At 44.6% G+C, this 27,071-nt stretch overlaps 2 protein-coding genes across 3 annotated transcripts; both read right to left on the bottom strand.

The window, feature by feature from the left end:
* Positions 1-50: 50 nt before the first annotated feature.
* LOC109765261 (glutathione gamma-glutamylcysteinyltransferase 1) lies at positions 51-4,874 on the bottom strand. The gene is made up of 6 exons (XM_020324046.4): positions 4,230-4,874; positions 3,959-4,122; positions 2,472-2,523; positions 2,161-2,388; positions 1,568-2,074; positions 51-476 (listed from the first exon to the last, which is right to left on the bottom strand). Exons 1-6 carry the CDS (start codon positions 4,698-4,700, stop codon positions 396-398), a joined length of 1,503 nt encoding a protein of 500 aa, XP_020179635.1. The 5' UTR covers positions 4,701-4,874; the 3' UTR covers positions 51-395.
* A 2,900-nt stretch (positions 4,875-7,774) lies between these two features.
* On the bottom strand, positions 7,775-13,719 carry LOC109765262 (O-fucosyltransferase 15). 2 transcript variants are annotated; one of them, XM_020324048.4, is made up of 10 exons: positions 13,233-13,719; positions 12,288-12,377; positions 12,067-12,181; positions 11,861-11,922; positions 11,007-11,095; positions 10,768-10,888; positions 10,534-10,677; positions 9,847-10,175; positions 9,412-9,652; positions 7,775-8,855 (listed from the first exon to the last, which is right to left on the bottom strand). In XM_020324048.4, the coding sequence occupies exons 1-10, from the start codon at positions 13,491-13,493 to the stop codon at positions 8,544-8,546; spliced, it is 1,764 nt and encodes a 587-aa protein (XP_020179637.1). In that variant the 5' UTR covers positions 13,494-13,719; the 3' UTR covers positions 7,775-8,543. The 2 variants fall into 2 exon arrangements, with proteins under 2 accessions (XP_020179637.1, XP_020179638.1); XM_020324049.4 differs by having other exon boundaries at positions 12,288-12,373; positions 13,233-13,574.
* Between the last annotated feature and the right edge of the window lie 13,352 nt (positions 13,720-27,071).

Raw genomic sequence — 27,071 nt, 5'->3', positions numbered from 1 at the left:
ATCTGGCTCTGGCGTCTCTTATGAATCTACCAGTTCCATGCAGAAGCAGGTTATTCCGTGTCACCACATTGGCTGACAGGTGTTTTACTAGTTAAGTGAAATCTTGGTGTTCATGGTTAATGGAACCAAATGGATACATAGTCGAAGAAAATTATATAAACGCAAAAGAATTTACATATATAGTGAACCAAAAGAGACCGGTAACCAGGATGTTACCAGCTATCTTGGCTCCAATACTCTCTCAAAATCCTATTACTTTGATCCTTAGTATGTCCTCCTACCTCACGAAGTAAGTCTGTTTATTGAATCATATATTTTTGCCTCGATAGTATGCTCGTGGGATCTCCAAGGGCCTTATCTCCTAACCAAGTGAGCAGATTGTCGCAGCAGCGTCCCTAAGGGGATGGAGGCTCTTGACATGCCTCCTGTCCTTTACAACCAGCCAAATAATGGAGCTGCCGCCTTAGATGCAGTATCTGTTAACAGGAAAGAGAATCCAGTTACAGTACATATAATACTTCATGCATAATAGGTTTTGGGAGTTCATTTAGGAATAAATGAACTATTTTTTCCTCTCATGGGAATATGAATGGGACTGTCCCATGGAATGAAGGCTTATTCAGGAAGAAAAACATGTGGGTACAATGATGATTAAAAGTAGCAGTCTGCTGTCAGAGAGAGATATCAGTCAGGAAAATTGACAGCATGAACTGGGCTGGTAAAGTAGATACCCATCTGCAAAGAGGTGTTCTAACACTAAACTAAATGAAAACCTTGTCGTAAATGCTCATGAATCACCAAAGGAGCACAGACATTGAGGACGAAAATACATAAAGACCAGTAAGACAGTAACCGGCTGATAACCACCTGGTTCCGAGTACTGACTTGATGCGATAATAGATCCGTTTTTTGTATCCTTACCCTTAATCTCATCTATTCGCTTATGTTTTTTACTCACATGTGTGCCCATAACAGTTTGATACACAAGTCAGCTCTTGAATTCATACGAAAAGTTGCTATAACTTAGAATATCCATCTTATACGATGGCATGTAGACCAATGTCTGCATCTATAGGAGTTAGCCGGCTCAAAGCGCAATGTGGCAAGATAAATTTAAATAAAAAGACATAAAAAAGATGCACCCATAACAAAATCCATTTCAGGTAAACAAAAAGAAGTTGGAATAGGCTGTGCAAGCTGTGAGCAATTCATGGACTCATGTAGCAGATTACCACTGCCGCACCCCAAATACAACAGAAAGTCAAAACTTGCAATATATCCCAGAGTCCCAGACTACCACACTCAATACAGGAAGTACATAAGATTAACTTCGTTAGTGTAAAGAGGATAAAGAAAGATTCAGTTGCGCTTTCTATTTGTCTGTCGTTAGTGGTGCTGGTTTCGGATACCTATCTCAGATTTCCTACTGAGTATTAATAGGATACTGGATTACTGATCCATTTAGCACAAAGCTTGATATAATTTGCATAAGAAACATAAATTTAAAACATGTTGCTAAGGAGCAAGGTAAATAGATACGTGAGATACTTGGGCTGAATCAACGCACCTCCTGTTTAAGAAGATCAGGAAGATTGTCTGTTGAAACAAGACTCTGAAATTCAGCTTTCACGTTCTCGTCTTTTATGCCAAGCCATGTGTTAGGCTGTAAAACCAGCAGTAGGACAGTTAGAACATCTGTGCTTGATGGATACTTGACAATCTTGCTCCTCAAGTTTGAATTGCATAAGCTTGTTTTTGACGAGGATGTTGGTAAAAGCAAATCAACAGCCTGTTCATTCCCTTTAGATACCACGGTTCCTGAGATAACAGTCTTTAGTCCATCACCATTTGCTTCTATACATTTGATACATGTTTCTCGGCAGCAGAACCCATCTCTAGATACAAGGTTACCAGATAGGAATGCAGCTCCTTGACAGCACACAGTGGCTGCAATCTCGGCAAGCGAATCTTCATCACTTGAAGACGAGCAACTACCACATAGCCCCTTGGGATATTGCAGTTCGTGGACTACTCTGAAAAGATCAGTATCACGGATTTGCTGTAATACTTTTTCCTGAAAATTAACAGAGTATATGGTGTGTTATGCAAGGGAGAAACAGTAACGGTAAATCAGCATCAGCAAAGCAAATGGAAACTGACCTTCAAAAAAAGCCTTTCTTTCTCCTCTTTACTCAAGCTTGATTCACCTTCCTCTTTTCTCCTAACTTCAATGACACATTTGATCAAATCTCCAGCATTGGCTGGGAGAGATTCCACTAGGCGGGACAGAAGTGTTGTAACATTGTCTAGACTCTCATCCTTCAGTAGATTGGGCACATCTTCCACACAATACTTTGCCATGCTTTTCCAACTTCCATGGCCGCAACTCTTCAAAAAATTGGAAGCAATGAGAAAAGGAGAGCCGAAGATGTCAATTTGCATTTGATACAGCATAGCAATGGCATGTTTACCACTGTGTAGAGCAATGAAGGAGCTGAACTGCGCCTTGATACAAGCATGAACCTATCAAATACGAAGACAACACCATCATAAGGTGGCATGCAACACTGCAGTTTCATAATTTATTTATGAATTCCCATAGGAAGAACTAGAACAACAGTTCAATTTTGCAGTCTATGTTTTCTCTAAATGAAGAGGCAGGTCTACGGTCGGCTACCTGGAAAGATCTGAATGTACAGGAGATAAAACATGTGTAATGTGATGTCAAGGTCTATGACTCTACACAGACACATGATACAATGCAGCTAGCCAGCTAGTTGTAAGAACTACTCACTCTGTTCCTAAATATAAGTCTTTTTAGAGATTCCAGTATGGGCTACATATGAAGCAAAATGAGTGAATCTACACTCTAAACTATGTCTATATACATCCGTATGTAGTCCATGTTGAAATCTCTAAAAAGACTTATATTTAGGAACGGAGGGAGTACTAAACTACAACTGGAGTAGCATTACATCAGAACCAAAACAATCAGGCACCTCAAGTAGCATTGAGTTAGAGCAAACACCCAGGCTTTCCCAATGAAGCATGTCGAGCTAATCAAGAAGGCAAAAAGGAAATGAACTAAACAATTGCAACTGAAGAAATCAAGATGCTCCCTGCAATAACATGTCTCAAGAACCTAATAAAAATGAACTGCAGCCCATAGGGCAGGTTGCAAAGTTTACTATCTATGATACCAAAGTACATAAAAATACTAACCATACAGAGCAGGTTTTCTTAAACCAAATATTAATTTTAGAGCTATTAGTAAACTGCGTGTCAATACAAGATCAAAGAAGCAACGCGTATCCTGATAATCACTGATAGTAGTGTAGCCCAAATGCGGTTGATTAAATCAAAACTGTCCGATTTGGTTACAAGGTAACAAGACAGCAAACTAAATTACATTCAACAGCATCTTATACAGGACTACAGGAGTACAATGTTGACTAAGGAAACAGTGGAAAGAGACAGAAAGATGGATAAACACTCAGCCTCTCCCAATGAGCATGTTGAGCCAATCAAGAAGGCAAAAAGGAAATGACTAAACAGTTGCAACTGAAGAAATCAAGATGCTCCCTGAAAATAACATATCTAAAGAACCTAATGAAAATGGAACTGCAGTCCATAGGGCAGGTTGCAAAGTTTACTATGACACCGAAGTACATAAAAATACCAACCACACAAAGCAGGTTTTCCTGAACCAAATATGAATTTTAGAGCTATTAGTAAACCGCGTGTCAATACAAGATCAAAGCAGCGGCGTGTATCCAGATAATCAATGAACAGTAGTGCAGCCTAAATGCAGCTGCTTAAGCCCAAATCTCCTGTTTGACTACAAGGTAACAGGACAGCAAACTGAACTACATTCAACATCATCTTATATACAGGAGTACAAATGTTGACTAAGGAAATGGTGATAATAATAGACAGAAAGATGGATAAGAGAATATACCCCCTGAGAAGCCCAGTTGCTTCATCAGTCGTGTTCATGGCATCCCAGAGAAGCGTCAATGGAACCCAATGAGGAGGGTATTTGAAGCGCGCAACATCCAAGATGAGCGCCATGTCTTTCTCGGCATGATACCCGCCGATCGGTGAGAAATGGCCAGTCCCAGTCTGCACCCCCGCACGCCGCATCAGACATTGTGTGTGATCTAACAGGGGGAATTTTGGGGAATTGAGGAACAAAGAGAAGGTGTAGCACTACCAACCAACCAACGAACCTGCTTGAAGGGGCTCCTGTGGTAGGAGGAGATGAGATGGCAGTCCTGGGAGGAGGCGCAGCGCGTGAGGTGGGCGCGGAAGTCGTGGATGGTGGTCTGGTCGGCGCGGAAGGACTGGACCCGGGCGCCGGCGCAGTGCGCGAGGCAGACGACCTTGCCGAAGGTGATGCCCTCGGCCTTGACCTTGTGGAGGGGCTCGCAGCAGTCGAGCATGGACTCGTCGAACCAGCGCCAGGGCCCCTTCCACGGCCGGCCGGGGTCGATGGCGAGCGCGTTGAGCACGACGGAGAGGGAGGCGAGGCCGCAGAAGGCCGGCTCCGACTGCGTCTGGAAGTAGGAGATGAGGTTGAAGAAGCCCTCCATGGTCCCGCCCTGCAGCGCCTCCGCGAACAGCCGCTTCCCCTCCGCCGACGCGAACTCCACCGCCGGCGGCGACGGCAGCACCCGCCGGTACAGCGACGCCACCTCCATCCTGCTGGCTTCCGCCGGCCGATCTGCTGCGAGAGTACGGACGGCTTCGGGGGATCTCGCCACCTGTCTGTCGAGTGTCGACTCTCCTCGTTTTTATTCCTCTCCCCCGTCCCTGAAATTCAATAGGATTTCAACCTGGGAGTCGTCGTCGGCGCCTCGCTGTCGACCGCCAGTTGTGCTCCTCCACTTCCGCTTTTCGATGCTTAAATTTCGCCCAAAGTTGACATTCTTTCCGTATTTTCTTCTGGTAGCTGTCAATTCTTCGGAATTCGTACATATCCTGCGGCCGATTCTGGATTGCGGTTGCCGGCAAATGGGTTTATGCTATGCCGAAATAAAGAAAGGAATGGTGATCACCTCCAATATTCGTAAAATACAAAATTCTGCACGCGACGTTGACTGAACGTGTGTCTGCCGTGGCACCAAATTTCAAACACAAATGTGATACACATGTCATGAAAAAAACCGGTGGCCATCTTAGTAGGAAATAGCAAACAAAAAAGTTTACAATTTTTGAAAAAAATGTTCACAGATTTGGAAAGAGTACAATGATTTTGAAAAGAAGCTCACGGATTTTCAAAAGAAAATTCAATGGATTTGGGAAAAAATTCACTTTCTTCGGGAAAAATTATAAATTGAAAAGGAGTTTGTGGATTTGACACGGATTTGAAAAAATCTATGAGTTCTGTAAAAAGGTTCGTGAATTTGAAAAATAAAACGAACTTTTTTTTCACCCGACCTCTACGAGTTCAGGGTTTAAAATGGACTTTTTCCGTTGTTAAGACATGACAACTTTGTCCCGCTTTGTTTTTTTAGAACATTGCCATGTTTTCCAACCTCGTGTGAACTGAAGTTGCCATGAAAAATGTTCGGCTTGCCATGCTTAAAATCTGAACGTTCAGAATTTATCATTTCTAATCTTTTTTTGACAAATATAACCATGAATAGTAGCCAAAACCAAATTGTTCGGATGAAGAATCTTTTTTCCCTAACTGTGTGAAACGAAATGGGTCATGGCCTTTAATTGGACATCTGTTACACGCTAAATTCATTTTTATTACACCGTCTAAAAAATCATTATTATTACTCGTAGTATATGTCACATTCATCCCTTGGTCCTTTTTTTTAACACAGTACAGACGCAAGCGCTCATACGTACACGTATACACTCACCCCTATGAACATACATCCTACCCCTATGAGCACCTCCGAAAGACTGAGCCGGCATACCACTGTCCCTCTAATCATCTAATCACAGGTTGGTTCGCCATTCATCCCTTAGTCTTTCGCAATAATTATGGCTTGATTATTTTTTGAGGGGGAAAATAACAAGGCCATAATTAATTACATCTTACATTTTTTACAACAAAGACGACCGATGAAATTTAACAATATGACAACTACCACATTTGGCTATACGTCTAAAAATATCCTAACCATGCCAAAAAAAACCTTACGACTAATGACTTTGGTTGGCTCTTTCGTCAACACCTTAAGGGCTTGTTGGGTTTGATGGGATTGAAGATGATTGAGGGGGACTAATATAAATCTCTTGCAGGTCAAAATCGCTTTTGATCTCCTCCAATCTTCTTGGGAAGGTGGTAATAGGAACAAGCTCGAACATGAAAACGAAATGGAAGGGGGAGGAGTGGCAGGAAGTTGGAGGGAAGAAAGAAGAAAGGATTGCGGACATTAAGGGAGCTTTCTTTCTTGAGACGTTGCACTGATCAACTGGAGCGTTGTCTTTCTATCTACTCCTACTCCCTCTGTCTAGGTGTATAAATTATCTTAGGTTGTGCACCGCGACCAAGGCGGAGGGGAAAACGAGATAACTTAATGTTGTTTTCTAATTAATAGCATTGCATGCAATGAACTAACCACGACATGTCGTGTTTGGTAATCTTAAGTCATTGAAAGCATGCACGGCTCACATCTCTTATTAGTTGATACTCCCTCCTTTCCGGTTTATAGGGCTTTTCTCAAAATCTTAGTTTTTCCATTTTATAAGGCTCAACTTGGTTGTTCCCCATCACAAGTTCAGATTCCAAGGTGCATTAATCATTGCATGCAAGTATTAAGAGAAAATTGACCAATGCATGTACTTTATGCATGCATGCATTGCAATTTACATTGGTAGACATAATTTTTGGAGGAAAACAAGAGCATTAATTGGGTGCTTTTGCAAATTACGAAAAGTATTCCATCACTCACCATGTACCTTGGTTGGTGAGATTTTTGAATTAAGCCCTATAAACCGGAAAGGAGGGAGTATGTCACGAAACAAGAAACAAGGTGGAAGTCAATGTACCGTGCCTAAGTGTTTTAGAATTATTTGGTTTTCGTAAGGTGACATACACCTAGACGGAGGGAGTATTTGATTACATGTAGCTCTCTTGCACAATTCAAAAAGAAAAACTATTACACTTTCGCTAATTCCTAGGCAGCAGATTTTTTTGCAATCTAAGTTGACTTTCTAACCCAAAGTCGCACCATATTTCACTTGTGCTTGCACGTTTCAGAAAAGGGCATGATTCATGCCATGTATATAGAACATGTTATTCTATTCAAGTTGTGATAATTTATGTCTCTTGATTTTAAATTTTAAACTTCTGTCAGGGTTTTGTGCCAACATTTTTAATCCTTCTTTCTTATATTTTTATTTGATCATTTGTAGGCCATCCTAGTGAACCCATCTGGGTTGCTGATAGATTTATAGTCGCACATATTATGAGCTGGTCCATTAAGAAAGAACTTTGACCAGTCAAGTAAACAGCCAACCTTCCTTTAAAAAGGTAAACATCCACTTTCCATAAGATGTACTACCTTCATTAGATGCAAATCACACAGCTAACAAAAAAGTGACTGAAATTTCAGTGATCTCAAGCAACTGTTCAATTGATAGGCCCTAGCCATCAAGGATTCAGACAGCCATATGACATACCAAGAGGGAGCTGCAGAGGTACTACTTGTACAAGTTGGAAGCAGAAGAACAGGACCTAGTAAGAAATTTCAATAGTATTCCTGCCAAAATCACCGGTTGAGGAAATTCAAAAAGAGAATGGAGATCGTCCTCATAGCAGCAGCATGACGCTGCAAGTCTGCACTTTGATGATACACAATGTATAGATACACAAAATGGCAGCATTGCTAACTTTGCCCTTTGGTATAAACTTACAATATGTACGGCTCGTATAGTACAACATTATCCACTGAAAAGGAATGGGAACAAAATGTACAGCAAGTTTGAGAACTTGACTAAACAAATGATGGACGAACCACAATTGATATGGCATGCTCCAATCGCAGAAAGCCAGAAGCCTGTGTTGACAAATGATAGATCTTCTGAACTCTGAACAGAAATAATTTAGTTGTTTTTCCATCTGTCAGATATACAGATAATACACTCGCGGTAACAATGCCGTTCCCAGCCTGACTTATCAAAAATACGGCAGCAGCAACATCGTAGCTCAGATGCAAAAAAAAAGTTCCTGATACACTCGCGGTAACAATGCCGTTCCCAGCCTGACTTTATCAAAAATACGGCAGCAGCAACATCGTAGCTCAGATGCAAAAAAAATAGTTCCTGATCTACCATAATCCAAATGCAACGCAATGTCAAGCTGATCAGAGCAGTCAGTAAATTGAATTTGATCCCAATCAGCTGTGCTGGAACCATATTTAGAATGCACAGTTGTTGTTCAGCTAAAGTGAGAACTTTGTCACCCAATCTCAAAGTTGATTCCAGTTGTGCTTCATATTGAGGTATCAGCCAAAGAGCCAAAACAAGCTCTGGGCCTCTGGCAGCATAATACCGTTACAGGCACAAGAAACTTCCAAAATGTCTCAATTATCTGTTCTGCACATACACTCTGGACAACGCGGATGTCTGAATATGCTCCTTGCAATTGGCCTCTCATGGACTTGCTTAGTTTGTTGTATGAGTTTGTTTACTCTAGTTTCAAATTCCTTCCACTCTATTGTGGCATTCTTCACAAGTATGCTGGCTAGGCGACGCTTATTTGGTCTTAATGTGGGAAGGTCCCCACCACCATAGTACATGCGGTATCCTTGAACAAGAGAAGAGAACTGGCTGCCTGGGTCAGTCATAGCAAATGCATCAGCTGATGCACATGCAATAAAGTCCAGAGCTGCCAACTGCAAATGGCAAGAGAAAAAATAAATTATTTCATCAAGTATAATTAGAACGCATAAGGTGCTTCTTTCTTTTTCAAATTAAGGAGCAGAGCTCCCAATTTCATTTCATTCAAAATGAAACTGATAACACAGTTGTTCGTGCTGACCCTCGAAAACGAAAGGTTCCACTTCTTTATCATGCAGGTGCAGATTTTCATTCAAAATTCTGATATTGCTAATATTCTTTATCATGTATGCCACTCTAGTGGTTCGAATTTGAATTTCACACATGAGTCACCTTTAGTACGGAACTGGCGAAAGAAATACTTAAGCTGCCCACATGAGCCACCTTTAGAGTGGAGCACATAAAATTAGAGCATTCCTGGTGTTGCACGTGCAAACTTGTATACATTTCAATCAAATTGCAGGCCATATCTAAGGTCCATACCCATCCGAGGCTTAAAGCCTTCAAGAAGCATATTTGCTTATGAATGGTTTACATCCATGTCTAACAACACTTTGTTTGCACAATTTTCTACCTATATACGGAATCAAATAAAACATCTTATCAAGTTACCTGCGATGAGAAGTTTCTGAATGGTTCAAGCTCCGATGGGGACAGAAGTGTTTCTTTAGTTACTAAAGCAGGATAAAGGCGACTTATGGCAGCCATCCTACGCCCCCCTCCATAAATTTCAGCACCTGCAATGTATATACTAGTCCTGCGCTTGAAACCAATAGCAGCGAGCATAAGCACAGCTTCTTCAGGTGCAAGGGGGCATTTGCCTTCAGATCGCAAGAAAGCAGCAGAGGGCAATCTGAAACAATAGTTGGACTTTCAGAAACATATATTTTTTTCTGAAAGCAAAATATATTTGATTGGACAGCATTTGATTTGGATGGAACATTTTTCAACATTAGACATACAAAGAAGATCATTTCATTGTCATGAATGCACAAACAGGGCATCAAAAAGTAACTGGAAATGGAAAACATAGGATGGCATACATACTTTGTTGTCCTCTTGATTTCTGTCAGAGCAGGAAAATGAATTTGACGATACATCTCTAATTCCTCTTCCTCATCTTTCCCACCACCAAAGTAACACATTGAGTATGCAACCATATCAATCTCAAATCTGAGATGAACTGCTAGATATTTGGACGACCCGTTCCTGTTCCCACCGGGGACGGATTTCCCAGCAAAATGACCTAAAAGATTATCTTGCAAAGGAGACAGATGGGGCATGTGGCCATGCAATCTCTCTACGAGTAATGCACCAGTTTCTTGTATTTTGTGTACAAAACGAAGAGCATGAAAGTTACATCTGCATCGCAATCTCTGTAGAACAGTTAGCATATATATAGTTAGAACATGCTTTCAAATTATTATTTCTCACTAACACAGTGAAATTCTAATGCTTTATCCATGTTTCATGTATGTAATTTTAATATGTGGCTAAATCAGGAACAGAGGAATAAGAAACCTAGCAAACATAGTTATAGCTTCTTTATTGTATCTCACTTCATGTATGGATTGAAACTCATGTCATAGCTCTGGTATGCGTTTTGTAAAAATACACTGCCCATCACCAGTATTTATGCAACCTAGATTAACAATGTCTGAAGAGAACTCATGGAATTTAACATGCATATGGGTTTGCAGGTAAATGGAAACAATCAATAGAAAATGGCAATACCTGAAGTTGAAATGGTATCGGGTCAAAAGATAAGCGGTTGCCAAATCCTACAAAGTGGACAACTCTGTTCTTCAGTAAAATTGGTAGTATCTTTTTTACATATATACTTGGTTTTGCCTCTTTCATGACATCTGTATCATTAACCTACAGAAGAATAAGAATTGGGCAATACAGTATGAGCATCAAAACCATTTTTCCACCTCTACAGCTTTCTGCAAATCAAAGATTACTTACAAGGCTACCAATTGCCTCCAAATCTAACGATTGCAACTCCAAAGGAAGCTCCTTCACAATCCGAATATCAGGTTTCAAATATTTGATAAAATAATCCTCCTGATATATATCTCGAAACTGGCTACGATATTGAATTTAATTGAACTTTAGAACATAATAGAATTATTCAACCACTGACACAAGCTATCAACACATAAGACTAAGATGAACTTATTTTGTAAGGAAATGTTGAAATATACCTTTTGTCCAGCCAGACATTACTGTACAAGAACTTTGGAATGACAAGAGTTGCATTGAGCAACCGGGATATGGTAACGGCATTACATATCTGTTAGAAGATAAACCAGAATGCAGTTAAAATTAACGAAATAAGTTTGAATAGCAGTTAAGAAATCTAGAGCTTGAACTGTAGTTTCCTTGAAGATTTTTTTTAATTAGACCAGAAAAACTGAAAGATGTTTCAAATTACATAAGACAAAAAAAATGTTTACAATCCTCTTGCTCCAACTTGCTGTGAAATGAGAGTCTTGTGGGATTCATGCTAATGATGCTTGTCATCCTTGGCCAAGCTTTGACATCATATTTATGGCAAACCTTTTTATAAAGAGGATATGGATTCAACACAGAACATACTACATAGTCTGGATAAGTCGTAACTTGCTTTAAAAAAATGAAATGCATTAAATTTATGACCCCCTAAAATGAAGTAAAGTGTGATATTGATTACAATTATTCAGGTAATGAACAACCCAGAGTCTCTTATGATGTGACTCCGTTCCTAAATATAAGTCTTTGTAGACATTTCAAATGGACTATAACATACGGATGCATGTAGACATATTTTAGAGTGTACACTCACTCATTCTGCTCCGTATGTAGTCACCTGTTGAAATCTCTAGAAAGACTTATATTTGGGAACGGAGGGAGTAGAACTCAAGTAAACCACCATCCTCCAATCCATCAAGGAACGAAGAAAACAGAGTCTTCTTCTCATAGTCTCTATTTGCATGTAACAACTGCAGACCTCTTCCACACTAAAACCTTGAGGACTAAATAGAGCGCATCTGATGTTACACAAGTTAGGATTACTCACCGCTACCCTTTGCTGGTTTATTCCACCATTTGCACTGATGATGATGTAACCATTGGTTCCCTCTGTAGTTAACCAAACAGGAGCCTAATTAAAACAACAGAGTGATAAATCATAACACAGAGGGGGGGGGGGGGGGGGGGGGGAGGGGGTGGAGACAAAAAATCGTTGTGTGTGGGTAAGTGCAAAACAGCAACAGTAATGCTTACCTGATGAACTGATATTGCCTGATGCTTCCCAATCCCTTTGGTCAGAGCAAGGTTTCCACAAAGTAGCATTTATTGGCTCTTTCCATAGGTCTTTGGGTTCTGGCCTATTATCTACCTAGGTGATTAACAGTACACGTTACAAAAGAAAAGTTTTCATGAACATGCGGACCAACTTTGAACTTGGGATGAACACATAGTTGCATTTATGAATGTTTTGCTACCTCTGCCAAAGCATGGGCCGCCAAAGCGAGCAGGCGTGTGAGCATGACCGGGTGAGGCCTCTTCCCCTTTTCAGTAGCATTCACCTCTTCCTTGAAACATTTGAAAACACAAAATCATCCCTCACTAATGTTATATTATATCCAACAGCATACGTGTTTATCTTTATACAAAGAAAAAAAAGGTAGCTTTCATTCCCTCAAGCAGGATGCACATTACATGGCATCCCATAATGACATTGTCCGAAAAAACAATAATGTATGCCAGTAATGGAAATAAGGAGGGTGTATTGACTAGTCCCAGGATTATAGTACCTCCCAGAGAAATTCTCTAACGGTCATGAAAATTTCTGAAAATAACGAGATATCAACATTAACACAGCATGCACCTGCAATAACATAAAAATTCAAACCCAAATTCGGCCTACACATTGATAAACGGAAAGGACGAATTCTGCTGTGAATAATGTCTGATCCAAATCGGGTGAGTAATAGCCCACAGAGTCAGACAATACTGACAGCAGGATTGTTTTTTCTTTCTCGATGTGTAGTTCGAATTTAGATTTGAAATTTCTGACATGGTAGGCGCATATGATGAAAATGCTGTCCTTTTTGTCCATAAATTTCCATGACCTCAAGAGAGTGGGTTTCTGAGCTCAGTAGTACTAAAGCAAGTTGATGGATAGTAGATGCACAACTACGAAGTTTTTTGTCGAAGAAAAGAACATTAATTTTGAAGCTTATGAAATAGTAGCTCAACATCGCGACACACTGCATTTTGCTATTTTGCACTCTTTCAAGTCCGCCGGCTAAAAACTCTCTTAACCAAAAGCCAGATTGCGGAATGTAGCAACGAGCCATGTTCTCAGTCCCCTAGAAGCAAGCATAACCCGAGGACCTAAGCCGGATCAAAGCCAGGAAGCACTCAAAGAGAAGCAGCGGCATTACCAGGGTGGAGAGCGAGGAGTTGGTCGCGCGGGGCGGGTGGCGGCGGAGGCGGAAGCGCGGGCGCGTGGCGGGGTCCTGGAGGCGGGAGAACATCCACCAGTTCATGAGGAAGAAGAAGGCGACCAGGGCGCCCCAGCAGAGCAGCCCGCGCGGGCGGCGCCACGCCCTGCGCCGCCGCCGAGTCCGCAGCACGGAGGCGGCCGGGGAGCTCGCCGAGGCCGGCGGCGGGAGCAGCGGCGGCGGCGACGCCGCCTCCGGCATCGCGGGCGGCGGCCGGATTTGGATCTCGGGCGCGCGCGCGGGGAGGCAGGGGATTTGGTGGGAGGGAGTGGGAATCGAGCGAGCTGCGTGGGCGTGGGATGATCGGCGTGGGTTTAGCGGAGTGCGGCTGCGATTGATTGCGAGCTTTGTTTAATTGATTGATGGAAAGTGTGTTGCGCGCTGGAGTTGTGTGTAGATCGTAGGAGGGATGGGTTAAAAGTTGGTTAGCTGTAGGCGTGGCACGGAAGGAAAGAAGCTGTGCGGACGGTCACGTGAGGGGAGCGTGCTTCTTCCTCTTTTTCTTTGAGCCCTGATAGGCGCCGGCCCAAATTTGGTTTGGGCCGGTTGACTGCCAAGCGTCTGATTTTTCACGCATCAAGGGACGAGATTGCCGCGATCAGGTCATCTTCCTTCCGAACGCACGCGAGAACAAAAAAAAAAGATCTTTGCAGGTCAGCCTCCTCGTGCTCGCCCTTGGCCGCCCCGTCGCAGCTCGTCGGGGCTGCTCGCCGGATGCAGCTTCTGCGGCCCGGTCGAAAGAAAGACATCCCTAGCGCCACATGCCTTTTACATCTCGACGTGTCTCCCGCCCCCTGGTTGCAGCATCGCCACCAGCCGCCGTCATAGCTCGGCACACGTCCGTCACTGTATCGCCATGCAGCTCCATCGTCGCTGCTCACCATTGTTAGCTAGCGTTCTGTGTTTGAAGCTTTTCTCGGGTTGTAGCTTTTCTCGACACCGTTTGCCGCTTTTTGCGGCTCGCACGGTGGCCGACCTTGAGCTACCCCATATTCAGTTGAAGCTTTTTTCAAAGCTGGTTATAGCTTTCTTGGTTGCCAAACGTAGTATTTTTCAGTACTGGTTGCAGCTCTGATGCACGTCCATCGAAGCCCTTGCTTTCTCTGTTTCCAGCAAAAAATGCCACCGGTCATAGCATTTCGCGTTGATGGTTGTAGCAATTTACGTCATTGTGACACACGGTTGTAGCACGGCGTCGCCCGGCTACAACTCCGGTGAACTCGGGTTGCAACTGTGATGAACATGGTTGTAGCTTTTTTGGTGAAGCGGTTGTAGTAAATCCGTCACCGGTAGTAGCAAAAAATGGCGACGGTTGCAGCAAAACACTCGATCGTTTCCAGCAAAAGTTCTTGTCGTCAGTTGCCTCATTTATTTTGCTTCTCCATCGCCGTTGTTGACTTGGGGGTTGCAACTTTTCTACACCACGGTTCCAGCACCTTCACCAAGGGGTTGCAACTTTTCTGCGGGGGTTGAAGCTTTCTGCAAAAGCGGGTTGAAGCTTTTCAATTCAACGGTTGAAACTTCCCAAAAGAATGTTGTAGCATCTCTAGTGGGCAGTTCCAGCATAGGAAACTGTGAGTAGTAGCTCGTGGACGGCATGTCCATGGCGGCTTCCCAACTCCGGCTCGCCGGGGCGGAAGAAATTTGCTAGCCTGGGGCAGTGGAAGAAGTGTTTGTGGGCGCTGGTGTTGGGGATGGGGACCTACGTGGGATTGGGGCTAGCTGGCGACGGGATCTAAAGGAGGAAGACGAGGAGCGGCTGAGAGAGAGAAGGTGATCGAGAGGAAGAAGATGAGCGGCTGAGCAAGAGAAGAGGATCGGGAGGGGTTGGGCGAGCAGGTGGGCCAGCTGTCGCACGAGGCCCACACACTAGTGTGTTCCCGTGGAGAAGAAATAGGAAACGTTCGATTTTCCTATATAGTACGCGTTGTGCGCGACCGGTCGAAGTTTTAGCCGGTTCGCCGGCCACAAACGTTTTCCTGTTTCTTTTGGCTATATGAATGCAGAGTTAAGGACGGTTCTTTTGGGGCTAGGCTTCTGAAATAAAATTTTAGGTTAGGCTTAGAATATGTTGACGAGGGACAGCTTATTTTCACAGCCAACCATAAGCCTCAAAAGAACTGGCAGGCTTCTAAAATAAAAAATTATGTTGGACTTCTAGAATAAGCTGTGGAGGGGCAGCTTATTTTCACAGTCGGTCATAAGCCCCAAAAGAGCAAGCTTTTAAAAGTAAATTTTTATCTTGGGCTTCTAGAATAATCTAGAGAAGGGGTAGCTTATTTTCCACAGCTGGTCATAAGCCCCAAAAGAACTAGCAAGCTTCTAAAAATAAAATTTTATGTTGGGTTTTTATAATAATCTAGGAAGGGGACAATTTATTTTCATAGCCGACCATAAGCCCCAAAAGAGTTGGCCCTTAATTTTTCCTCAAAAAATCAGAGTTAATACTAGCACATTTAGTACATAAACTTGTGCTCGTGGGACAAAATCATACAAGAACCAAAAACGCAGAAAAGTGGCCCTTTAACACTAATGCAGAATTATTTTCCTGCAAATTGCTCCCACGATGACACGGCACGCCACACTGGCTTGCATCATGCACCCCCCTCTCGATAAAATCTGAGAAAACCTCCCCATAGTGTACCAGTTTTACTTTAGAAGGTTCCTGGGCAGCACTATCCAAATCTCTGGCCCGCCGTATCAGATTCCCCACCCCCCCCTTTCAAAATCTTTAGCCGTGGGTGACGATGTCGACACTGTCAACCCTGTATGCCCTCATAGTTGGCAGCAAGCCGTTGTACCGTGTCATAGACATGAAGGGCTCCACGACGAGCTAGAAGCAGGAAGAAAGGCATGTTGTAGGGATAGCGTCCTCTTCAAGCCAGGTTCGCCCACTTGTCGGTTGTGACCTCGGCAGCGTTGATAGGGCAAAGGACGATGAGCCATGGGCGAAGATCACTAGCGAGGCACGTTACATGGATGTTGATTCCTAGAAGTTGTTTGATCCATCGATTTGGGATTTGGGCAATGATGAACTATGAAACTGTAGGGGACAAAAACCCTCCCTAAATTTGAATGGGGGATACCCCAGTCTAAATACGAGGGTGGTTTCAATGGCAATGACATGAGTGACGCATGTGGCTATAATAATAACACAGTTCGTAGAGTTTGTTGTGAAGGCTATGTTTTTGGTCACAAAGTCTTGATATGCCCCCATGAGGTGAGTGAAAACAAGAAATGTATACCATTTGGGGAGTGCCTCGAAATGAACTGACCTTTTAGTTGCAAAAATCTTCTAATCACGCTTGCCCCCTCTCAACACCTCTTTGTCGTTGTCATAAAGCCCACGAAGCCTGCTCCCAATGCTCGCGATGCTTCAGCATCGGCCACTCGTTCTGCCGCATTGTCATTGCCGCCTCCGCGGGCAAAGGATGCTAACATGATGACCTAGCCTCGCCCAGTGTGTGCGGGGCAGAGCGCAAGACAATGCACGTCAGCGCTGCGAAAAACACCATATGAAGGTTCCCCCACGTGTCCACGACCCACGCGTCATGGACCCCCGAGCGAAACCAGCCGGGAGTGGGGAGGCCACGTAGATGGGATGGTGCAGACTGCAGAGCATGCCAGGAAGCCAATGGCGAGAGGCCCCAGGTCGGGCGAGTGAAACGGCTCGGCAAGAGGCGAGCGTGCTGATAGGCCGACCTAGCCTCGCCCAAAGGGCGCGGGGCAGCGTAGCGCACATCGACGCTGAAAAACCATAGGAAGCCCCCCCCCCCCCCGACTGCGCCGTGGCCCACACGTCATGGACCCCCAAGGCAAACCGGTTGGGTGTGAGGCAGTCACGCAGATCAGAAGGCGCACAACACGCCTGGGAGCCAGCTGCGCGAGGCCAGCATAGAGGGTACCTCGCGCGGCGAGTACTCTAGCATCCTTCATAGCAATAATGTCGACTAAACCTATGGTCAAGTTTCCTGCCAAACACCTTGAGACCGGCAAACTAATAAATCTAGATTAGACGTACATTTTTCTTGCGCATTTCTCTTGAGCTTGATGAAAACATTCATGTTTGCCTCTAGTCCGAACCTTTTACTTGTCAACGAAGACTCTCAATTTTCTCCTCCATGTGCCAATATGCGAAGCCTTCACTTAAACACATATTCACATGTCCATTTACCACCGATGGACGACAAGCTTCAAGCATATAACCATTGAGTTTCTCTCCTCCCCTCAGCAACACATCTTTTTCCTTCGCCCCATTTTATTCCCTTATTCCGAATTCAAGGGTTTTAGCAAACTACCTACAATAGTTCTTTTTGGACTAGGTTTAGAACTATCTTCAATGGTTTGTGTAGCCATAAATTCTATTTAATCAATGATGCTTATAATATGTCCTTCTCAAGATTGTTGATCATAGCCATTTGATGGCATCCTCACATGGGCTATTTGAAATCGCCCTTTTTTATGCATGCCCATGAGTATCACCTACCAACATAGGCATGCAAAACACATAGTATATGGGTCAAATCATAGAGCGCAATCACAACTTCTTACCACACCACGAAATCACTTGATCACATTTGGTATATCATTTACGCTTGTGAGTTGACCATCTAAAATGCAATTTTCACACTTCATATTGGTCAACATTTATCTTACTTCATGCTCCATGTTGATTTCTTGAAAGCCACAAAGGACTATTCACTTCACTTCATTACTTCAATACTTGATCATCAATGACTTAATTATCTCATGACCACATTGAGTTTCACCACGAACATCATCTTGGTCATAACTTGCTATTCTTCATGCTCTACCACAGTCTCTTAGAGCAACTCCAATGTGCCGACCCAAATGGACGGCATTTTTGTCTATTTTTTGTCTGTTTGGGTCGGCCGCTCGCCTGGTGTCCGCCCTGTTTGAGTTTTGGGCCGGCAGTGCGCCCAACGCGTCGACCCATATGTGTTGGCGTGGCCGGCTGGCCGCCCTTTTTCAACAAATAGAACAATTTATTATTATTTCACACACAACTTTTTCATTATTTCACAAGCAAACATATAGTCCACAACCAAATAAATAGCATAGTTTGAACCGAATAAAATAGCATAGTACTACAAGCCGAATAAAAGTAAAAAATGTTGGGGCATTTTGTAGACCGAATAAAAAAGATACATCTATTGGTTGCCAACATGAGCCCACATATGCTCAACCAAATCATTTTGCAGTTGCATGTGAGTTTCCCAATCACGCAAGTCATGATGAAATTGGGTGAACTGTTCAAACGTTGCCGCTCCTCCATGCTCAGACACAACATTCTCACCCTGAAACTGAAACCCTTGATCGTACAAACGTTCCGGGCGCTCATCTTCTACAATCATATTGTGCATGATCACACAAGCAGTCATCACCTCCCACAGTTTCTGCGTGCTCCAAGTATTAGCAGGATCCCGAATGGTGCCCCATCGAGATTGCAAAACACCAAAGGCACACTCGACGTCCTTCCTAGAACTCTCTTGCTCTTGGGCAAATCTTTTTCTCTTCTCTCCGATAGGGTTGGGGATTGTCTTCACAATAGTGGTCCACTGAGGATAGATACCGTCACCCAGGTAGTATCCTTTGTCGTAGTTGTGGTCGTTGATAGTAAAGTTTGAAGGAAATATGCCCTAGAGGCAATAATAAAGTTGTTATTTATATTTCCTTATATCATGATAAATGTTTATTATCCATGCTAGAATTGTATTAACCGGAAACTTAGTACATGTGTGAATACATAGACAAAACAGAGTGTCCGTAGTATCACATCATTGTTTATCACATCACTGTTTATCAAAACAGAGTGTACATAGACAAAACATGCTTGTTTATCAAAGATGGTCATGTTTCCTGACCATAGACATGGGTTGTCATTTGATGAACGGGATCACATCATTAGGAGAATGATGTGATAGACAAGACCCATCCGTTAGCTTGGCATAATGATCGTTCAGTTTTACTGCTATTGCTTCTTCGTGACTTATACATGTTCCTCTGACTATGAGATTATGCAACTCCCAAATACCGGAGGAACACCTTGTGTGCTATCAAACGTCACAACATAACTAGGTGATTATAAATATGCTCTACAAGTGTCTCCGAAGGTGTTTGTTGAGTTGGCATAGATCCAGATTAGGATTTGTCACTCCGTGTATCGGAGAGGTATCTCTGGGCCCTCTCGGTAATGCACATCACTATAAGCCTTGCAAGCAATGTGACTAATGAGTTAGTTGCGGGATGATGCATTACGGAACGAGTAAAGAGACTTTCTAGAAACGAGATTGAACTAGGTATGATGATACCGACGATCGAATCTCGGGCAAGTAACATACCGATGACAAAGGGAACAACATATGTTGTTATGCGGTTTGACCGATAAAGATCTTCATAGAATATGTAGGAGCCAATATGAGCATCCAGGTTCCGCTATTGGTTATTGACCGGAGATGTGTCTCGGTCATGTCTACATAGTTCTCGAACCCGTAGGGTCCGCATGCTTAACGTTCGATGACGATTTGTATTATGAGTTATGTGATTTGATGACCGAAGTTTGTTCGGAGTCCCGGATGAGATCACGGACATGACGAGCGGTCTCGAAATGGTCGAGAGGTAAAGATCGATATATTGGAAAGCTATATTCGGACATCGGAAAGGTTCCGAGTGATTCGGGTATTTTTCGGAGTACCGGAGAGTTACGGGAATTCGCCGGGGGAAGTAGTGGGCCTTAATGGGCCATACGGGAAAGGAGAGAAGGGCCTCAAGGGGTGGCCGCGCGCCCCCCATGGGCTAGTCTGAATTGGACTAGGAGGGGGCGGCGCCCCCCTCCTTCCTTCTCCCCTCTTCCTCCTTCCCTTCCCTTCTCCTAGTTGGAATAGGAAAGGGGGGGGGGGCGAATGCTACCTGGACCGGGAGTCCAAGTAGGACTCCCCCTTTTGGAGCGCCCCCTCTAGGGTTGGCCTCCTCTTCCCCCCTCCTTTATATACGTGGGAGGGGGCACCCCAAAGACACACAAGTTGATCTTTTAGCCGTGTGCGGTGGCGCCCTCCACAGTTACACACCTCGATCATATCGTCGTAGTGCTTAGGTGAAGCCCTGTGCCGGTAACATCATCATCACCCTCACCACGCCTTCGTGCTGACGAAACTCTCCCTCGGTCTCAACTGGATCAAGAGTACGAGGGACGTCATCGAGCTGAACGTGTGCTGAACACGGAGGTGTCGTACGTTCGGTGCTAGGATCGGTCAGATCGTGAAGACGTACGACTACATCAACCGCGTTGATAAAACGCTTCCGCTTTCGGTCTATGAGGGTATGTGGACACACTCTCCCCTCTCGTTGCTATGTATCTCGTAGATAGATCTTGCGTGATCGTAGGAATTTTTTTGAAATTACTGCGTTCCCCAACAGTGGTACACTGGTGCGCGTCTGTCCTAAACAAACGGTTTAAAGCCCCTTTCCGCGACGACATTTGGAACCGTCACCAAGTTAGTGTGGGCGATAGGGGGGGTCCTTCCCACACGACCCAGAAACCGTCGGGGATAGGGACCCTACAATAGTCCTACTCGTTTCTGCTCGCATTGCCATCGCAGTCGGTATTCTGTGGTGCTACGTTTACGATGAGCGGCCCATCACAAACGGTTCACTATTATAGAACGTGTATGATGCGCGGCCCATCACAAACGGTTTACCGTTAAGAAGATTAGCTAATCGTCGTACGAGTGTCGGACAGGATTACGAAACGTCGGACCGTCGTAACATCGTCGTACACGACAACTATCACACACGCTATTCTATGGTGCAACGTTTACGATGCATACTTCATCAGAAACAATTCATGGTTGTGAATCGTGTATGATAAGGCAACTAACACAAACGTTTAGTTTGCCCGCACCGTTTGTGATATTGTCTGACATCACACACGCTTTGCAAACGGCAACCGTGTGCATGCTTGCACACGTTTCCTCTCTGTGAACCGTCTCCGATTATGGTGCATATCGCAAACGTTTGTGTTTTACCAACCGTGTATGCCGTAACAACATGAAGAGCGTAATTTCACCGTAATTTAATTGCTGCTTTTCCAAATTGTACCGGATTTGGATTTGAATTTGAATGTATGCTACAGCTTCATTCATATCCATCAGGTTCAAAAAACCAATGCATTATTCGATTCATAGGTACATATGTTCAAGAATTACATAAGAACCAAATAAGGAATGATGAACCACAGTTGTGTACTTGTACTATTAAAGACGGTAAAGAAAGAGGCGAAATATATTCTGGTTGTTGAGCAAGGTGAGGCGGAATGCCCATATTGTGCCCTCCTCCATGCAGAAGGCACGCACGACTCTAGTCCAACCCCTTGTGATGGCCGACCGCCCATCCTTCACGGTCTTCATGAAAACATCTAGATAATCATCGTGTTCTGGTAGAAATACTTTAACCTTTGCATGCCCACCAATCATGTATTTTGAGAGGTAATCTTGAGTAAACTGCTTTGGCAACCACTGCAAAGGAAAAAGATTCAGACATTGTCATCTAACACAACTCATTATGGGCAGTAAAAAGAAGGCTGCAGAGTCTTACTTACCATCCTGCAGTTCGCTATTGTCTTGGATAAAGTGTGAACAAATAGTTTAATTGCCATCTTTGGACCCATTTTACTAACAATCTTTATCAGCTTCCTCACTTGATGCTGGTTCATCGATATCTCATTGCCCCATACGCAGAAAGGGTCGAAACACGGATCTTTGCCAATGACATATGTACCTAAAAGCACCAAGTTAATATTAGAAGCTAAACAACAATTGCACAATGATGTAGTACAACACTCTTTTATAATATGTCTATATACATCTGTATGTGGTAGTCCATTTGAAATCTCTAAAAAGACAAATATTTAGGAACAGAGGGAGTATCTTATAACATCCAATATACTCACATATTAGATGAATTAACATCTTATATTATGGGCCGGAAGGAGTTTAGTTCATTCTTACAAATTATCCGCTGCTGTATCCATGGGTTACAGTTAGTTTGAGCTAGTTTGGGCTCAAATAGCCCTAAAGTATATCTAAACATGAGGGCTAGTTTGAGCTAGTTGCATCTACAACCCACCCCAAAAAACTAGTATCCAACCCAAGAGGTGCTAATTGGAGCTAGTTCTCCTAGTGCATTTATTGTCAATCTAACCCTGCCATCCAAACAACTCTTTGATGGAGTTAGTTCAGGGTTAGTAATGATCTAGAAACTAACTCTAACCTCTAGGTAAGTTGAGTATCCAAACAGGGCTCTGTTGTTGCTGTTGCTGGTGCTGCTCTTCTACGTATATCTAGACATCATTAGAACATTAATGTAACACTCTTCCTTGTTGCTATGTAGCCTAGGATTGCATATTTAGACATTAAGTAGAGTGCATGTTGCTATGTAGCCTTAGATATATTACATATGGCCCTAGTTAACCTAAGGAAAAATGGGTTGCAGATATATTCAGTTAAAAGTCCGATTCACCGATTAGTCCCTTATCAGCCGCCGGCCTATATGGTACCAGCTACCGATATCCTGAACAGTGAGCAGATATAAGCCATCGGATGAAACTAACCTCGATGGAAAACAACAGTCGTTCCCAAAATTGTCCTGTGTAGGTACATCAAGAAGCATGTTAAGCACAACAGGCTAAACATCAACCAAAATTACACATGGCAGACAAAATAATCTCCAAAAGATAGCTTCAGTGTGCAGGTTTAAGCACGCTAGTGAAGCAAAACAAGTGGAAAGGTGTGCTAACTGCAACAGGCCAAACATTTAACAACAAGCAAACATGATCATTCAAACTAGTATTGTGCCGGTCTAAGTACACTGGTTATGGTTAAATAAAAATGGAAAGGCGTGTTAACTACAAGATGCAGCAACCAAATGTAGTCATTCATAGTGGTATTGTTGAAACTGGTACTGATGAAATTGAACTGCACAGTTCATACTTGCACATATAGAACATCACACTGTGAATAACTGGAATAAACAAGGCATACTACGAACAACCAAAGATATCATTTGAAACTGAACATATGCTAACTACAAACAACTGAACAATCAAAAAATTTAAAAGAGGCATATGCTAGCTATAACAGGCTTAACAGCAAGCAAATATATGCATTCCTATCGGTATGTTTAAAACTGGATTGATGAAATGTACTGCATAGTAAATAATTGCACATATAGAGCATCATATTGTGAACAACTGAAATAAACAAGGCATACTGCAAACAACCGAATATAGCAATTAAAACTGGACATATTCTCACTACACTACAAAAGGGACTCGACAAAACAAATCATGGGTTTCCCCCTATGAAGAGGCATGGCAAAACAAATCATGGGTTTCCTCACTTGTCACGGATGGGCTCGTTCCCGTGGGAAGAGCACGGACCCTGGATGCGCTCCATGTTGTCGCAGATGGGCTCCTTCCCCTTGGAAGAGCACGGCTGTAGGGTGCCCTCCCTGATGTCGCAGACGGGCGCTTTCCCCTTGGAAGAGCAGATGGGCTCTTTCCCCTTGGAAGAGCCGGAGAGGGTGCCCTCCTCGTGGTCGTCGTCGATGAGGTCTGACTTGGAAGCTGTGGATCCCAAGCCAGCGTCGCAGAACGTGTCCCTCAAAAATGACAAAAGGGGCTCGATGGCGATGTAGAATGGCAAATTGTTGACAGCGAGCCAGAGGAGATCAGCGGCGGGGCCATGGATGAGATCGACGGCGGTTGAACCCGAGGGGTTGGGGGTGGGCCACTTAACCTGTGACACAGCCTGCCTCAGGGCGTCGCTGTCGATGACCTTGATGTCGTAGCCGGCAGACGAGACATGCCCGCATACTCTAGCCCACTGCTTGAGTGCCTGCCGCCAGTAATGGTCGTCAGCTTCCTCGGCGACGTCGGGCGAAGAGACGGCTATACACCTCTTTTGGGCCAGTCGCTCCTCGAGCTCCACGGGAAGCGTAGCCGGGCTTAGGCTGCGATGCTCTGGAGTGGGGGTGGGGATATGTGGGAAAGGGGTGTTTGGCAGGCGTCATCTAAGAAACTCAGGGCGGCCTGGGTATGGAGATCGGTGGGTAAGCTGCACGGGCAAACCGGCAGATGTTGACAATGGAGGCCTTGCGGCGGTGGCGGCGGGGACTTTGCTAGGGTTTCGAGCGAGGGAGTGTGTGTGTGTGTGCGCGCGCGCACGCCCGAGGAGGTTTTGGTGTGTGTATGTGTGTGTGGTTGGGGGGCGCGGGGTGTTTGAGGAAATTACGCGGGTACTGAAAATTTTACTACGCGGAGTCAAAGGCGGGAGTGAAATGCCGGGCTATTGCAAATTTTGATGATAGTGCATCGCACACAGTCCGGAGATAACAACCGTGTGTTATGAAACAGAAAAACCCTCGAGGCGGGCATATATTTTCTAGGGATGCAGGCGGGATTGGGAACAAGAAACATCGCACATGGTCCGGAGATAACAACCGTGTGTTATGAAACAGAAAAACCCTCGAGGCGGGCAGATATTTTTGAGAGGGGGAGCCTCATGGAGCCCAATGTACTGTGCGGATGTGTGCGTGACAGGTGCACCGGCGTGGCACACGGTTAGTTTGAGTGAACCGTGTCTGTTGCGTCATCCGACTTGTCTAATATTCATAAATTTGGCGAAAAATGACGCGGGAGAGGGTCAGAACACGAACACACTTGCATGTGGACCAAATTTATGTATCAAAAGGGTGGTTTGATTTTCAAATACCAAATGCAACTTCGATGTGGCACCTCTCTCGCAAAGCGCACGGTATTGCTTGCCCCCACCCCCCCTCGTGTCGGCACGAAGGGAATCCTAAGCTATGAATGCATGCCCCCTCCCCCTCAACCGAGGTTCACCTATCAAAGTGCGAAGTAGCTAGCAGCCCCCCTCCTCCCTCGTGTCGGCACGAAGGGAATCCTAAGCTATCAATGCATGCCCCCCCAACCGAGGTTCACCGTAGCAAAGTGCGAAGTAGCTAGCAGCCCCCTCCCTCGTGTCGGCACGAAGGGAATCCTAAGCTATGAATGCATGCCCCCCAACCGAGGTTCACCTAGCAAAGTGTGAAGTAGAGCTAGCAGCCCCCCTCCCTCTTGTCGGCACGAAGGGATTCCTAAGCTATCAATGCATGCCCCCCCAACCGAGGTTCACCTAGCAAAGTGCGAAGTAGCTAGCAGCCCCTCCCTCGTGTCGACACGAAGGGAATCCTAGCTAAGCTATGAATGCATGCCCTCCCCCCCAACCGAGGTTCACCCTAGCAAAGTGCGAAGTAGCTAGCAGCCACCCCTCCGTCGTGTCGGCGCGAAGGGAATCCTAAGCTATGAATGCACATGCCCCCCAACCGAGGTTCACCTAGCAAAGTGCGAAGTAGCTAGCAGACCCCCTCCCTCATGTCGGCACGAAGGGAATCCTAAGCTATGAATGCATGCCCTCCCCCCAACCGAGGTTCACCCTAGCAAAGTGCAAAGTAGCTAGCAGCCACCCCTCCCTCGTGTCGGCACGAAGGGAGTCCTAAGCTATGAATGCACATGCCCCCCCAACCGAGGTTCACCTAGCAAAGTGCGAAGTAGCTAGCAGCCTCCCTCGTGTCGGCACGAATGGAATCCTAAGCTATGAGCATGCCCCCCTCCCCCCGACCGAGGTTCACCTAGCAAAGTGCGAAGTAGCTAGCAGCCCCCACCCCCTCGTGTCGCCACGAAGGGAATCCTAATTAAACTATGAATGCATGCCCCCCTCCAACCGAGGTTCACCTAGCAAAGTGCGATGTAGCAACCCCCCCCACACACACACTTTCAGTCGGCGGGCCAGAGAGGCATATATCTCACCAAGATGGATCGTAAAACGGACCAAGAATAATCCACCTAGGTCGTACAACCTCTCTCTTGTTGTTGGTCAAAGTGATGGCCGTCCATGCGACCCTGGAGATGGGCTAGCTCGCCAATAATGACGCAAGTAGCTAGTCCCCGAAGACAACCACTGCATACGTGTGGCCCAAACATATGTATGGAGAGGTGTGTTTTTGAGTAACAATGGAACAACTTTGATGTGGCACCGTGATTTCGAACTAGAAATCCCCACACTGAGTGAGGGTTAGGTTGACGATGCATATATATGTTACACCACACTTCAAGCCAACGACGGGGATTCATATATGCATGCATGCGTGCATAGTATATGGCTCAAACTTAATTAGGTCTGAATCTCACCATGACCTATACTACGATAACACGAACCAAATGAAGAATCCGCCATGGTAACCTATCTTGTTGTTGGTCAAGGTGATCATGGATCTCCACACGCGGGACCACGAATATATAGGCTTGTCGCCGATAACCACGCGAGGGAGTGTATCGTTCGAAGGCAACCACTACATGCATATGTATGGAGGTGATGCGTGCATGCATGTTTGAATACACAACATTGATCTGGGACATGTGTCAAAAATCGTACACTAGCTCCCCACACAGAGCGAGATCGGTTCATGATGATGTCGTTGTACTAGCCACTTTGACTCGATGGGAGGGATTCATGCGTACACATGCATGTATGTGTGCTCAAAGTGTATCATGCATGTCATCCCAGAGCAAAAATAATAATCCCCTCCTAAGTCAAATTAACCTTTCTTGTTGTCAGGCAAAAAGAAGCGATGGACCAAGCGGGCCCACAGATGGAAAGCATCGATATCGCTGATAACCGCTTAAGTGGGTGCGAGAGGACA

This window comes from Aegilops tauschii, chromosome 7 (assembly GCF_002575655.3).
Source record: "Aegilops tauschii subsp. strangulata cultivar AL8/78 chromosome 7, Aet v6.0, whole genome shotgun sequence".
Taxonomy (NCBI): domain Eukaryota; kingdom Viridiplantae; phylum Streptophyta; class Magnoliopsida; order Poales; family Poaceae; genus Aegilops; species Aegilops tauschii.
Note: the sequence above shows the minus strand (reverse complement) of the source record. Positions and strands in the feature narration are given on the sequence as shown.

Coding starts and splice junctions, on each gene's coding strand:
- LOC109765261 (XM_020324046.4), bottom strand. CDS start 4,700: ATGGAGGTGGCGTCGCTGTACCGGCGGGTGCTGCCGTCGCCGCCGGCG. Junction 4,123..4,229: donor ACAGGAGCCCCTTCAAGCAG/GTTCGTTGGTTG, acceptor GCGGGGGTGCAG/ACTGGGACTGGCCATTTCTC. Junction 2,524..3,958: donor GCAACTGGGCTTCTCAGGGG/GTATATTCTCTT, acceptor CGTATTTGATAG/GTTCATGCTTGTATCAAGGC.
- LOC109765262 (XM_020324048.4), bottom strand. CDS start 13,493: ATGCCGGAGGCGGCGTCGCCGCCGCCGCTGCTCCCGCCGCCGGCCTCG. Junction 12,182..12,287: donor CGGCCCATGCTTTGGCAGAG/GTAGCAAAACAT, acceptor TTAATCACCTAG/GTAGATAATAGGCCAGAACC. Junction 9,653..9,846: donor GAAATCAAGAGGACAACAAA/GTATGTATGCCA, acceptor CTATTGTTTCAG/ATTGCCCTCTGCTGCTTTCT.